We start from the raw sequence: 15,247 nt of genomic DNA, 5'->3' as shown, positions 1-15,247 counted from the left end.
GCCCTGCACCTCTAGGGTTACCATACAACGTCCTTGGATCGGTACAGACCGGGACCGTGATGCCATGGAAATTGTCTGTTTGGCAGGTAGAACCCGGAGTCCACACCTTTTTGCAGTGTCAGGGTGAATAAAACTCTCGGTGCTCCCACTGTCAAACAGACAATACACAGTACGACCATTTACCTTGATGTTCATCATGGAACTGTCAAGCCTGTGATGCTTTGTCTGGTCCAGAGAGATCGACGCCACCGTTGGCCCCTGGGCGTCACTGCATGCAGCTGAGGTTGATACTGAGGACCCCTGCTGGTCGCTCCTGGTCGTCGCGACCATGATGGCCGCCCCCATGAATCGCACGTGGGTGAGGGCGCCAAGCGTAGCGACTCCTGGTGGTCTTCCTCCTCCTCCGTCAGCCACGATGGCGCCGTCCTTGATTCGCACGTGGTCGGGCCTCGCGGGTACCGCGACGTCGAAGGAGATTGTCTCCGCTCTGGAGGGTCACAGGCTGCACTGCCGTTCTTGGGCTTCGACCTGCAAACTTTAGTATAGTGCCCCTTTTTACCGCACTGACTGCAGATCGCCGTTTTTGCAGGACACTGTTGCCGTGGATGCTTGGCTCCGCCGCAAAAATAGCATCGCTGGCCGCCTGGAGCTGCCGCCGTCGTCGGATCGATATGGGAGCGCGAGCCCGTGGGGCGAGGAGGGATTTGTGCTTGCTCCTGCCACGTTGTCTCCACGTGGTCTTCGGGGTACAGAGCCAAGCTTTTCGACGCTGCCTCCAGCATCTCAGCCATCTCCATCGCTTGGGTCAAGTTGAGGTTCCCTTTCTCAAATAGCTTAAGCCGGATGTACGAGGACCCTACCCCTGCTACGAACGCATCTCGGGCGAGGTCGTACATATATTGCTCAGCCGACACATCTTTGCAGTCGCAGCCCCTGGCAAGCTGCAAGAGCTCATTGGCGTAGTCCTCCATGGTTTCGCCCGACTGCCGACGTCGTGTAGCGAGGAGGTAACGAGCGTGGATCTCGTTGGGTGGTCTCGTGTATCGTTTCTTCAAGAGCTCGATGGCCCTCGGGTAAGTGGTGGCCGCACGAATCGCAAGATAGACCGTGTCGTTTACCCTCGCGTGGAGGACCTGGAGTTTGTCGTTGTCCGTAGTAACAGCTGCAGAGGCTGCCAGGTAGTCCTCGAAACACTTCCACCAGTGGTCGAAGGTGTTAGCGGCACCGACCGCACGCGGGTCCAGCGTCAGACGCTCTGGTTTTAGTATTTGTTCCATACTCCCTTTACTGCCGAGAGTTTTATGTTTGCTAATAAAATTGATGCGCGACAATCAAGCACGAGGTACAAGGCTTCAGCTATTGAAGGCTTTTATTAGCAAACAATGGAACTAACTAACACGAGTACACCAATTCAGACTGGAGGGGTCCCGCCTGAGCAGAGGGTCTTATACCTCTCCCCAGGAGGCGGGGCCCGACCGGGATGTGCCATAACAACATCTACCACAGGTAAACACCCTAACCCAACAACATTATAACAACCCCCACAGTGGCAACACCCTAACCCAACAGTAACATAGGAATAACCCCACAGTGGTAACCAACGATGGTTCACCACAGGTACGTAATATTTAGGAAGGGCAGGAAGCTAGGAAAAGGTAAAAGGGTGGCTCTGTTAATTAATGATAGTGTTCAGACATTGGAGAATGATGACCTAAGTTCAGGAAACCAAGATGTAGAAATGGCTTGCGAAGAGATGAGAAATTATAAAGGCAATAAGTCAATTGTAAGAGTGATTTCCAGGCCCTCTAACTATGTGGTAGGATGGAGTATAGTGGAGAAAATAATGGGAGATTTTCAGAAATGTATGGTGATAATCTCGGATTTTAAACTGCATATTGACCGGGAAAATTAGATGGGCAAAGGTAGCCTAAATGAGGAATTCATAGAATGCTTTCTGAATAGTTTCTTAGAACAGCACATTCTGGCAACAATTAAGGAATTGGCTAAAGAAGACCTGGTATTGTGCAATGAGATAGGATTAATTAATGACCTCATAGTGAAGGAATCTCTAGGTAGCAGCAATCATAGTATAATTCAATTTTACATTCAGTTTGAGGGAGAGAAGAGTGGATGCAAGACTAGTATTTTAAATATAAACGTAGGCATGAAAGCAGAGTAACTAAAATGAGCTGGCAAATTAGGTTAAGGCTTAGGTCAGCAGAGATGCTGTGGCAGACATTTAAAGGAATATTTCAGAATACATACATTCTAACAAGAAAGAAACTACAAAGAGATATAGAGAAAATGAGTGGGAAAAGATCTGGCAAATGAAATATGTTGTAGGAAAATGTGCAACTGTCCATTTTGGCAGGAAGAACAAAGAAGCATATTATCTAAATGGTGAGATAGTGCAGAACTCTGAGATGCAGAGGGATTTGGGTGTCTTAGTGCATGAATCACAAATGTTAGTCTGCATGTACAGCAAATAGTTAGAAAAACTAATGTAATGTTATTATTTATTGCGACAGGAATTAAATACAAAGTAGAGAATTATGTTTCAATTATACAGGGCATTGGTGAGGCCACATCTGGAGTATTGCATACAGAACGGGTCTCTTTATTTAAATAAGGATCTAAATGCATTGGAAGCAGTTCAGAGGTTTACTAAACTAATAGCTGAAATGGGAGGGTTGTGTTATGAGGAAAGGGTGGACAGGCTAAGCTTGTATCCAATAAAGTTTAGAAGGGCAAGAGGTGACTTGATTGATCCTGAGTGGTCTTAATAGGGTGGATGTGAAAAGGATGCTTCGTCTTGTGGGAGAAGCTAAGAGGTCACTTTTTAAAATTAAGGGGTTGCCTGTTTGGACAGAGATGTGGAGAATTTTTTTTATCTCTGGGGGTTGAGAGTCTTCAGTCCTCTCTTGCTGGAAGCGAAGTTTTTCAATATTTTCAAAGCAGACATAACTAGATTCTTGATAAGCAAGGAGATTATCGGGGAGAGTATGTAGATTTGAGGTTACAATCAGATCAGCCATTAGATAACTGAATGACAGAGCAAGCTCGAAGGTCCTAGTGGTCTACTCCTGCTCCTATTTGCATGTTTGTTTGTTTGTATGTTGAGAATTTTAAAATCAAGATTTAGCTTGACTGGGAACCAATCTAGGTTAGTGAGCATGGGTGATAGAGGAACAAGACTTGCTCTATGTTAAGACATGTGCAGCAAAGTTTTGCATGATCTCAAGTTTAGTGTGTGTCAAATGTGGGAGACAGCCAGGAGTGCATTGCAGTAGGCATGGCTAGTGGTAACAAAGGCATGTATGAGGGTTTCAGCAGCAGATGAGCTGAGATGGGAGTGAAGTCATGCGATGCTACAGAAGTGGAAATAAGTGGCCTTGGTGATGGCACAAATTTAAGTTTGAAAGCTCATTTTGGGATCAGATGTGACACCAAGGTTGTGAACAAACTGGTTTAATCTCAGACCATTGCTAAGAAGTTGGTAGCTAGGGAAAATATGGGAATGGGGACTGAAAACAATGCCTTCAGTCTTCCCAGTATTGAACAGGAATTTTCTGACCATCCAGTATCGGATGTTAAATAAGCAGTCTGATAATGTAACATGTGGAGGAGTCAACAGAGCCAGTGATGAGTTGGGTGTCATCATCATAAATGTGAAAACTAACACTGTACCTTCAGGTAATGTTGCTGAGGGGCAACATTAGTTGAGAAATAGGAGGGGGGGGGGGCAAATACAGATTCTCGGGACACCGCAAGGTCACGGTGTGGAAAAGAAGTCATTGCAAGTGATTCTCTGGTTATGATCTGGTAAGAATGGAACCAGGTGAAGCAATCCCATTCAGCTGGATAAAAGCAGAGAGGCGTTGGAGGAAGATGGGGTGCTCAACTGTGTCAGAGACTGCAGACAAATTGTGAAGGAAGAGATGGGAAACCGTGTATAATCGGTAAGGTTGCTATGGTCTCCATGCCTATCCATGGATTGTAGGGCTGGATGAGTTCCGCACCGGTATTCCCTCACATTGGTTCGAATAGGGGATGCTGAGTCTTCCCCTTGGCTTAGAAGCTCACCACAAAAGATGGTGAAATTTGAATTTAATAAAAAAATACCTGGAATTAAGAATCTACTGATGATCATGAAACCATTGTCATTTGTCAGTTCACTAATGTTCTTTAGGGAAGGAAATCCGCCATCCTTACATGGCCTGGCCTACATGTGACTCCAGAGCTACAGCGATGTGGTTGACTCTCAACTGCCCTCTGAACAAGGGCATCTAGGAATGGGCAATAAATACTGGACAGCCAGCGATGTCCATGTCCCACGGATGAATTAAAAAAATTCACCATTCTTCCATGGAATTCCACTAATCCTCCATTTCCTAAATCAACAGCAATTCTCTTGGAGCGTCTCCACTTGAAAACATTGGCATCTGTTTTCAATTCACTTGGAAGCTTTTCGCCCTCACTGATAAGAATCGTAATGTTTTAAATTTCAGAGGGTTACTGTATATTTTTAATCTTCATTTTAAAAGCTATTATGGATTCTGCTACTCCAGTTTCTGGTAGGACCTTCCATGTCCTAAGAACTTTCTTTGTAATAAATCTTATGATTCATAAGCCAATAAAAATAGGTGCCTCCGTTTACATGATTCCTTTTTTTTAACATTGAATACTTCTGCTTCCTGTTCCAATGAAATGAGCCCTAGTTTCTCTTGTCTTCATAAAAAAGCTGGAAATTCCATCTCCACCGGGCTTTTTCTGTTATTTCTACAGAAGGCACATTTCCCAAAACACATCAGGTTTCTATACCAGTGTTGCTCTGAATCAGTTACTCTCTGAAGGGGTGAAGTACAGCACCAGCATTTGGTATCTGCTTATACATGAACAACTTGACAGACATCCTGGGAACTGTAATCACAAGCTTGAATCTGGCTTGTGCTCCTGGAATTACTGCTCAGCGAATTGTAGATATGTACCAGAGGTCATTCTTTAATCCCCTCCTAATCTCCAGATTGATGTGAGAACACATTATCCTCTTCCTCATTTCCAGCATTTTCTTGGAACACAATAACAAAAAAAAAACTCAGGCACATATTGCTGTAAGTTTCACCTTTATTGAATTACTGTTTGTATTCAGAAATCTTCAATGTGGAAATAAAATCACAACTTTTTTCCTACAAACTAGTTTTGCAGAAATAATTTATGCAACACAAAGGTGAAAGTTGTTTGGAAATATTTACTGGGGTAGAACATTGTAACAACATTGGATTATTTATGATAGCTATTTAGTATTATCTTTACACCGTGTGGATTTCATTGCTGGGTCTAAGAGAATGGGTAACTGCTAATTTAGATTATCTGCAGATTTCATGTGAAATGTTTCTTGGTTATTTTACACAGGTTTGGTCCATTTCTCAATCCTAACACACTTTTATTAAAGCCAAAATCTAGGTGCTACTTCCAAAGAAGTAATAAAGCTTAAACAATCATTTAGTATTCGTACAGGTGCATTTTTACATTTTGTTTATAAATACATTTTAGAAGGACACAGTAATAAAACTGGACTACTTATGACATGGTTAATAGCTGTGATCTGCATATGGGAGTGGGGTGAGAGTGATGGGGCTGCGAAAAGGGGAGAGCAGAGCAAAAACTGTACTGCGATAACAGTGACTAATACAGTAAAGCCCCCTCAACAGCATTTTGTGCTTCTTTCCAAATTGAAAGACTTTTCCATTCACCATGTTCAAATTATTGTTGATGGGACCAAGGAGGAAAATTTCTATTGCTCCTGGAAATGGGTCTGTTTTAGTTTATTTATTAGAGTCACATGTAAGCTTACAATCCTCTTCCCTGCCTGTTGGGGATCTGCCTGCAACAGGTTGCAGATTTCAGTGAAGCAGAGGTGCACACATTCTACTTCACTGCGGTTGAAGGAGGAGAATTGCTTCCTGAAGACCCTGGGTGAATATGGTTTCCTCGTGAAAACCCTTCTCCCTGTCCCCCTTCGAGAAATTGTCATCTTCTGTGTTGCCTCAGTTCATATTCCCTGTCACGTTGCAGGCCAAGTGTTGTGACTGGACCCCTTAAAGTGAAAACCTAGACCTTCACCAAATACCATATCACACCCTGTAGACTTCAGCTCTTTAGATAACAGTACAAACCACCAAAGACTTCTACTAACTCAGCAACGGCCGGTCGAAGTGAATCAGCAACTAACTTGAAAATAGGATGATCCCTTTAAATAGCACTAGTCACAAGTCCTTCCTGCTAGTGAACACATGAGAGATTAAGTGAGTGTGTTAGCTGGAGCACAATGGTCCATAAAATGGCACAGCTACAGTCAATACAGTCACACACTAAGGTCACAGTCTGCCTACTCAGGATACCTCTGGTACATGTTTCCAATGCTCACACCAATGAGTTCACCTAGATGGTATTCAGTGCAACCTGCCTCAGAAAAGTGCGTGCAGAGTTCACGCACCATTCGGGACCTGAAATGGCACATGCTGCCCCAGAAATACAGCGCTATGCATCAAAGTTTTACAGCCCAGGAGTTTAAATCAAACGCCTATAATATTTGTACTTTGTCATTCACCAATTCCCAAATTTTTGCTGGTATCATTTGTGCTAGTTATCCATTCAGGATAAGTAGGGCCTACATAATGTTTTCACAGTCAGCACACAGTGGTGTGTGTCTGGGCCACCAAAACCTCAAAGTGCCTCTAAAAGCAAAATGAGAGTGAACAATGTAAGTCACAGTGTGCCAGTGTAATGTGATGCCAAACGTATGTTAAAAATTGGGGCTGCATTTTGACCGTGAATGTAAAATCGGTTTAAGAATAGAATCCACAGGGGTACTGGCGCACTAGGACATGAGTCATGATCTCTCGGGAATGGTAGCTGCCAGGATGAATGAAACTGCAATCTGTCCACTAGATTTTTGTTGCTTTTCTGGTGTTTTATTTTAAAGATTCTGTCCTGAAATCTTGGTGGAAGTGGGGCTAAGCTTTTAGTCCAGATTTACTTACTTACTTACAAACATCTACCTAGAGCTACACATCCATGCCCTTGATGGTTGGGAAAGTCTGCTGTGCAATCACCCAAACATTAGCAGAACTAGAGTATCTTCTCACCAGTATGCTGCGAATGTTAGTGTAACAACAATGTTTGAGATTCGGTGAGCAACTGACAATATTCTCTTTTTCCCTTTATGAGGACATTGTTGACTCAATGGGAATTGGAAAAGGAAAAGTGCATGCGGTACAAGTTAGCACCACTCGCACTACAAATGTTTGTAAATCTAAATATTGGAGTCTAAGGGTGGAATTTTCCTGTCCCACCCATCATGGGAATCGTAGTGGGCGGGACACGGACCTCGGGCAGAATTTTCCAGCCTTGAGGCGAGCGCGACTGGAATATTCCACCCATACAAATATGCTTTAGAGGCAAAAACTTAGTAGCATGCAAATGGTAGTTTCATTGTCCTCCTTACACAATATTGAAATGGTGGAATAGCATTGGTTGAGATCAGAGTGTGCTTAAGATTATTTTTCCCTCTATGAAACTGGGACCTATCTGAGTTGGGCTTCACTGTACTGGGATTTATTCAATATCTACATCACTACCGTCACTGGCATTTTCGCAAGTGGTGAATTCTCTTTCTGGCAAAAGGGCATATTCGTTTAGGAAGGATTCAACGTCCACTGCAAAAAATTCTTCCCCCAGCTGCTCAGTGATGTGTAAGAAGTTGCCGATCAGCTCACCTGCTTTGTACACCAATAATGTTGGGAGAATATGGTCAGGGAAGCGGTCACTAGCCCCGGTGTTGGAAGCTTTTATCTTACAGAACTTGACCATGGGATATTCCAAAGCAAGGCAAGTTAAGCAATTAACCAGAGATTCACAGCCTTTAATTCCGTCTTCGTAAATGCTCACCATCACGGTAGTTTTTTTCAATTCTTTTTCAATCACTTCCAAAAATTGCTCGCCATTCTCTAGATCATAGACCACTCCAAATTGCGGCCCGAAGCTTAGCTGTTGATGCATTTCCTGCATGCACTGCCTGCGGTACTTACGAAGACAGGTCTCGTCTTCCTTGCTCTGGGTCATTTCATATTCCTGCACACTCATCTGTATTTTGTGGTGTAAAAAAATAGTTTAAAGGTTTTGCAATCAAAATATTAAGTTGTTGTGGAAAGACCAATAACATGTTCTTATTCATTTATTCTGAATTCTTTTAAGAATCCTGTACTTCAAGAACAGTGTTTCTAACTGTATTAGATTTGACTTAGAGTCTCTACAATGCAGAAGGAGGCCATTTGGCCCATCGAGTCTGCACCGACCACAATCCCACCCAGACCCTATCCCTGTAACTCCACATATCTACCCTGATAGTCCCCCTGACACTAAGAGGTAATTTAGCATGGCCAATCAACATAACCCGCACATCTTTGGACTGTGGGAGGAAACTGGAGCACCCGGAGGAAACCTACGCAGGCACGAAGAGAATGTGCAAACTCCACACAGACAGTGACCCAAGCCAGGAATTGAACCTGGGTCCCTGGCATTGTGAGGCAGCAGTGCTAAATGCTGTGCCACTGTGCCAATTGATCTATTAAAGAATGTGTTACATGTGAATTTTCCTTTAGCACAGTGTGCAAAGTTGAAAACCTATATAGTAACATTGTACATTATTGAGCAGCACCACAATGTCATTCACGCTCGAAAAGGCACAATTACCATTGTGGTGGACATGGACATTCTGATTATTTCTTGCTTGTTAGTTTTGGTTACATTTTTCTATCACCTACTGTCAGTGCTGTAACTGTTTTTGCATTAGTCTCTGTGTTGATGGTGTATTCGACACCACCTTCCAAACTTGTGAGCCCTACTACCTAGAAGGACAAGGGCAGCATGCATGGGAACACCACTGCCTGCAATTCCCCCTCCAAGCCATTCTCGGGTTGGGGTCGAAGTCCTGGAACTCCCTAACAGCACTGCTGAAGAAGTGTAGAAGCTCAAGGCGATGGCCCACCATGACCTTGTCACCCCATGGAAGAAATTAAAAGAAAATATTTCAAAGAGCTTTCATTTTCAGTGCTTTCTCAGTGTCCAGAATTAAAAACTGGAAGCAGGAGTAGGCAATTCGGCCCTTCAAGCCTGCTCCACCAATCAGTTTGATCATGGCTGATCATCAAATTCAATATCCTGATCCCCCTTCCCCCATATCCCTTGATCCCTTTAGCCCCAAGAAGTATATCTAATTTCTTCTTGAAATCAGACAATGTTTTAGCCTCAACTACATTCTGTGGTCGTGAATTCCACACATTCAGCACTCTCTGGGTGGAGAAATTTCTCCTCACCTCATCCCAGAAATCAGCCTGGTAAATCTTTGTTGTGCTCCCTCTATAGCAAGGACATCCTTCCTCAGATAAGGACACCAAAACTGCACACCATATTCCAGGTGTGACTTCACCAACGCCCTATACAATTGCAGCAAAACATCCCTTCCTTCTACTCAAATCCTCTCGCTATGAAGGCTAACATTGAGAGCAGTGCCGGATTTAGACATAAGCTAAACAAGCTACAGCTTAGGGCCTCACAATCAGCAGGGACCTCACAAAATTTCAGAAGGTTTACAATGAACAGAACATTTAAGAGTGGAAACCAGAAAAGAAAAAGAAAGTACCAGCTTGAAGAGCAACTCAAAAAATTACCAAAATTACCAAAATCTATGAGAGAGATCAAGCCAGCCAAATGATAAATATGTAATCAGTGAATGCATTCATTTGAAAATAATTTGTATTTTCCCCTTTAAATACCTTGCTATTAAACAATTAAAAGGCATAATTATGTTTTCAATTTTTTTGTGGCAACCCAAGGTCCTGTTTTGGTACGCACCTTTGTGAGACCTTTTGGTGTAACTTTTTAACAAGGGGCCTCCAAGCTTTATATAGCTTAGGGCCTCACCAAGTCTAAATCCGGCACTGATTGAGAGTTATCCTTTGCCAATTTTATCGTTCTGACTCTGGATAAAGAGGCAGAAGTGAATTAATGAATATATGTATCACACAGAACATATTTAGTGATGTTAATTAACTATAGGTTGCTGACTTTTAAATGTCTTTAGTATGAATGGATATAATGGAAGAGAGAAACTGGGAAATGGAGTTGTACAAATGCTTCAGTTTCCGTGATCTTGCGAGGTCAGATTTCACAATGATGGAGCTGGTCAGTCAATTCAAACATTTGACATTTGGCATCTCAACATATACTTTGATAGCCTGGTTACTCCAATCACTAACCCAGCCCCATGCCAATGGGTATCCCCATGCCAATGGGCGTAACAGACTTTAGTTAGTGAGTGAACACCAGAGAAATATTTGAACCAAAATTTATAATCAGGAAGAGTGAATTGCGCTACTAACCTATTGAAAGACAAGGGTTGAGTTTCTATCTTGGGCCTAATTGGTGAAATGGGTATAAAATTGCCCCCAAAATGGCTTCCATTTTGAAAAGCTTTTTTTCCCCTTGGGGCTTTGCACAAATTTATTGGCATTTTCACTGATTGCAAATCTACCATGAACCAGTGCACTCAAGCAGTGTTTTAAGACATAATTGTTAAAGACTTTTCCCTTAAAAAAACACTCCTTGATATACTTTGGTGTTAATCTACCACCTGTGAGTGACCCCATTTTAACCCCATTTTTAGACAGTGTCAATTCATCACCTGTGAGTGACATTCTGAACTTTCTCCTTTCCTTCCCCATGTACAATATGTTTTGTCTATTTAGCAAGCAAGAAACAATACTTTTCACTGTATACTAATATATGCGATGATAATAAACCAAATTAAACTTTAAAATGGCAACTTGGTGTAAATTAGATAATGCAACTGAAAGTGTGTTCATCACAAAAAAATAAACGCTTTTACTCAAAAATGTTAAGTTGCTGTCCATCTACCACTATGAGAAACCCAGTTTTATTCAGTGTCAATTCACCACCTGATGAATCCCATTTTTAGTCGGTGTTAACTTACCACCTGAGTGGCCCAATTTTAACGCCATTTTTAGTCAGTGTCAACCCATCACCTGTGAGGAACCCCATTTTAGGACACTGAAAATAATTTTTGAAAACATACAGTGCAATATACTTGTTATATTCAGGCTGAACAGTCTGTTCTTCTTGGTAAATTAGAATAAATTATATTCAAAATCTTTTGAAACTTTCCTATTCCTTGCACCCAAAAGAATCAGCTTAGTTTTTAGAACCTCCTCAAAGAGCAAAAACTCCCAATGAAAATGGATTGATCCTGGGAGGGGGGACTGAGGTTAATTTGCACCAAATACAATTTGGGTACAAAATGCCACAATCTTTGTTGCTGGTTATACCAATTTCATGTGAGTAGCACCATCAAAGCCAGCACAACCAGGCCATGATATTTATCTTTAAGTGGGAGATGAATGAAATTAAGTTGCATTTTTGGTTTAAAATGAACATGTTCACTCCAGATGAATTACTCTTGTCTGTCTAGTTTTATTGTACTGGTACCAATTTATTTGCTGATCTCTTGCCATTAAATCATAACTCAAAAATAAAACTGTATTTTGTAGAATATACAGCACAGAAACAGCTTCTTTGACCTAACAATTCTGTGTTGGTGGTTAGACTCCACAAGGCCTCCTCAAACATTCTATTTGTCTCCTCTCTGCCTTTCAGTACATCTTTCGATTCTTTTTTGATCATGTATTCATCTAGTTTTCTTTATATTCCATGATAAATTGATTAAATAATTTATTTTAAATAATTTCCTGATTCTTTTTTAAGTCCTCCATATTCTTTTTTGTCTCCTCCCCTTTACTTTACTTTTTACTTCCCTTTTCCCTTAGATTCAATATTCTCTTTCATTCTTTATTCATCCAAGTTCCCATGATTGGCTGGGTTGGGTTTCGGTGGGATACATTTCTCTTGAACTCTTAAAGATTTTCCATCGTTTATCTGCACCTTTGTTTTTCAGGATTTTCTTCCAGTTTATTTTCTTCAGTTTCCTCCATTTTTCATCATAATTTACTCTTTTCCAATCTATTCCTTAATCTTTATTCTACAATGTCAGTCTCGATTCTAATCTTGAACCTTGCTATGTTGTGATCACTACTACCAAGAAATTCCCCTACTCTTACCTCTCCCAGCTCTCAATACAAGATCTTACAATGAATCTTTTATTGGTGAGTCTCTTATATATTAAGTAAGAATGGAGTCTATGTAAACGGGATGTAATTTCCTTCTTTTGCTACTTCTTCCTTCTTTATTGGGGATAGTTGAGATATCCCATGCGTGGGTTTTCTCGGGTACTCCGGTTTCCTCCCACAGGCTAAAGCTGTGCAGGTTAGGTTGATTGGCCATGCTAAATTGTCCCTTAGTCAGGGGGATTAGCAGGGTAAATACATGAGGTTACGAGGATTGGACCTGGGTGAGATTGTTGTTAGTGCAGACTCAATAGGCCAAATGGCCTCCTTCTGCACAGTAGAGATTCTATGGTCTATGAAATGATTACTATTCTGGGCTTATTTTTCACCTCTTAGATTTTCCTGCATATTACTTCCTTCCAATTCCCTTCCACTATTTAGTGATCTATGAATATGTCTCTGGGCGTGACAGATCCTGTCTTATCCTTTAACTTAATCCATATGGATTCTGTATTAACCTTACAATTAGTTACATCCTTTTTTCCACTTCCAATATGTTATTTTTAACTATCACAGCTTCTCCATTTACTCCCCTTCATTCCCTAAATGTGTTACATTCTGCAATATTTAGTTGCCAGTCTTTTTGTGATGTAGCCATGTTTCAGTCATCCCTCCTATCCATATCCTTTCCACAAATTATTGCCTCCAGTTTTCCTGTTTTGATTTGAATACTGCAAGCATTGCTTCGCCCGTTTCAGCTTACCTTACGAGTGAATTTCTCTCGCGTGTCTTTGTCTTTACTGAGAGATCGGTATGGTGATGACAGTTGTCTAAGGAGTTTCCTTTTGTTTGAAGGAGTGGAATCTTGGTCCTCACTCTCCAGCTTAAACTTTCTCCAGTCATTTATTACCCCTTTTGGACCTGGAACACAATTATTGGTCATATGACTGCTCCTTCAAACCATGTTGTTAGTACAGATGAGCTAAATGATACAGTTCCAACAGAAAATTACATTGCATTTGACAGCCCAGAGACAGGACTTTTGGTCCAGCAAATTTATGCTGGTGTTTTGGCTCCACATGTGCCTCCTGCCACTTCATCTCAATATACCAACATGTTCTGCTATTTCCTTTTCTTGTTATTATCAAAATATCTTCATTCGTTTTATTTTAACCTTTGGTGCATTTATAAATGTTGACTATGTAAATCCTTTGTGCAGGACACCACCAAAGGTTGAAGAAAGCAACAGTGAAACTGAGATCAAGAAGAAAAGAGTAAATGAAACAATGATATGGAGATGCTGGCATTGGACTGGGGTAGGCACAGTAAGAAGTCTCACAACATCAGGTTAAAGTCCAACAGGTTTATTTGGAATCATGAGCTTTTGGAGCACTGCTCCTTCATGAGGTGAATAGATGAAGGAGCGGCGCTCCGAAAGCTCGTGATTGCAAATAAACCTGTTGGACTTTAACCTGGTGTTGTGATACTTCTCACTGTAAATGAAACAAAGCTCAAGTATTAGGAAAAGCCAGTAAAACTTGGAAATAAAGGGAACAAGTAAAATGTGTCCAAACTGATCTTGTATACCTTAAAATGGAACTCCAGCATTACTGGTGCGGGTATCACTGATTTTCTTTGACTGGGATTTGAACATTTTTAACTGGTTTTTCCTTCTGGGAGATGTGTGGTGTCCAAACAACAGCCTGCTAGACCACATGCTATACTTCCTTGTCCTGATAACCCAGACTGAAAAGCTTTTGTGATTCAGCCTTCTTTTGCATTTTGTTTTGTCATTTACTTCCTAAGATTTCAGCAAAAGATCAGAATTCAAAGCTGCCTTCTGATTGGTGGCTAATCCCCAAATCTGAAGACCAAAGTTTGCTACAATTGACGGCTTGAATTAGCTGTGAACAAATTTTAATGATTTAAAATAATGCATCATTAAGCGATCAGCAAAGAATAAAAGAGTGTGGAAATATGCCGTAGGTGTTAAGAAGGAAGGAAAAACTCGGGGGACGATGAATGCCATTATTTTGAGGTTCTGGGAAAAATAAGAACTTATAACAATAGTATAAACATCTAGTTAGCAATAGAACTTTGGTTTTATCTAATATCGTATAACAGCTTTTATGTCTTACAGTATGTTAATTATTTCCACATCCTTTAGCTCATGTCCATTGAGAATTCCTGGCACTTATTCTTTAACAGACAAAGGAGTCAGTTGAACAATAAACTGACACTATCTTCCCTGGTACCTTGAGCACACAATGAATCTATGTGGAAAACACACTCAAGACCGTAAGAAATCTATGACTCATCTACCCTAGTAACCAGAAACATAGAAACCAAAAAACTATCCAGAGCAAAAGAATGTAAGGAAATCCCTTAAATGTAACAGACTCTTCCTAACTTCCTCCTTAGTTATTCTGAAACTAACCAGAAGGAAATGTGGAAGAGTGGTTTTGTTAGTGATTTGTATTTCCCATCCTCTGGGGAACACTTAGCTCCAGTTTACACCAGGAACTCTTGGGCCTCAACAGACCTCTTGACCACATTGTGGCATGACTGTTAGTACACCAATGTGCAGCACAATCTATTTGATTACCTGTGTTTATTGCTGACATTTCAAGATTTGAATCGGATTCCACATCTTCATCGCAGCTTTGACCATGCTCCATTTTGGATAGATTATGTAAGGATAGATACCTGAAAATGTGATATCAGGAAGATAAGATGAAGTTTGGAATTTCAAAACAGCCATTAAGTGCATGTGGATATAGTGCATATTCCTGGCCCACCTGAACCTCACCGCCCCCCCCCCCCCCCCCCCCCCCCCATCGAAAAGTCAGTAGGCAACAAGCAAACGTTCAATCTGACTGCCCTTCAATGATAATACATTGGGGGCAGCCTTAGGGAGGTAAGAATGGAACTTCTGCCCTCAAAGACAGAGATTCCACCCTCGAGATCTGCTGGCTAATCTGATTAACTGGCAGCTCCTGTAGTTCCAACAGCACCAGAACATTGAAGTGGGAATTGCTGGAACTGTA

General features: G+C 41.5%; 1 protein-coding gene across 1 annotated transcript; it reads right to left on the bottom strand.

Annotated features, from left to right (window-relative positions):
- Positions 1–7,617: 7,617 nt before the first annotated feature.
- pdcb (phosducin b) lies at positions 7,618–14,897 on the bottom strand. Its single transcript, XM_078218355.1, has 3 exons — positions 14,806–14,897; positions 12,964–13,121; positions 7,618–8,145 (listed from the first exon to the last, which is right to left on the bottom strand). Exons 1-3 carry the CDS (start codon positions 14,876–14,878, stop codon positions 7,618–7,620), a joined length of 759 nt encoding a protein of 252 aa, XP_078074481.1. The 5' UTR covers positions 14,879–14,897.
- Between the last annotated feature and the right edge of the window lie 350 nt (positions 14,898–15,247).

Source organism: Mustelus asterias, chromosome 8, assembly GCF_964213995.1.
Source record: "Mustelus asterias chromosome 8, sMusAst1.hap1.1, whole genome shotgun sequence".
Lineage (NCBI taxonomy): Eukaryota > Metazoa > Chordata > Chondrichthyes > Carcharhiniformes > Triakidae > Mustelus > Mustelus asterias.
This window is presented reverse-complemented; position numbering and strand designations above follow the sequence as displayed.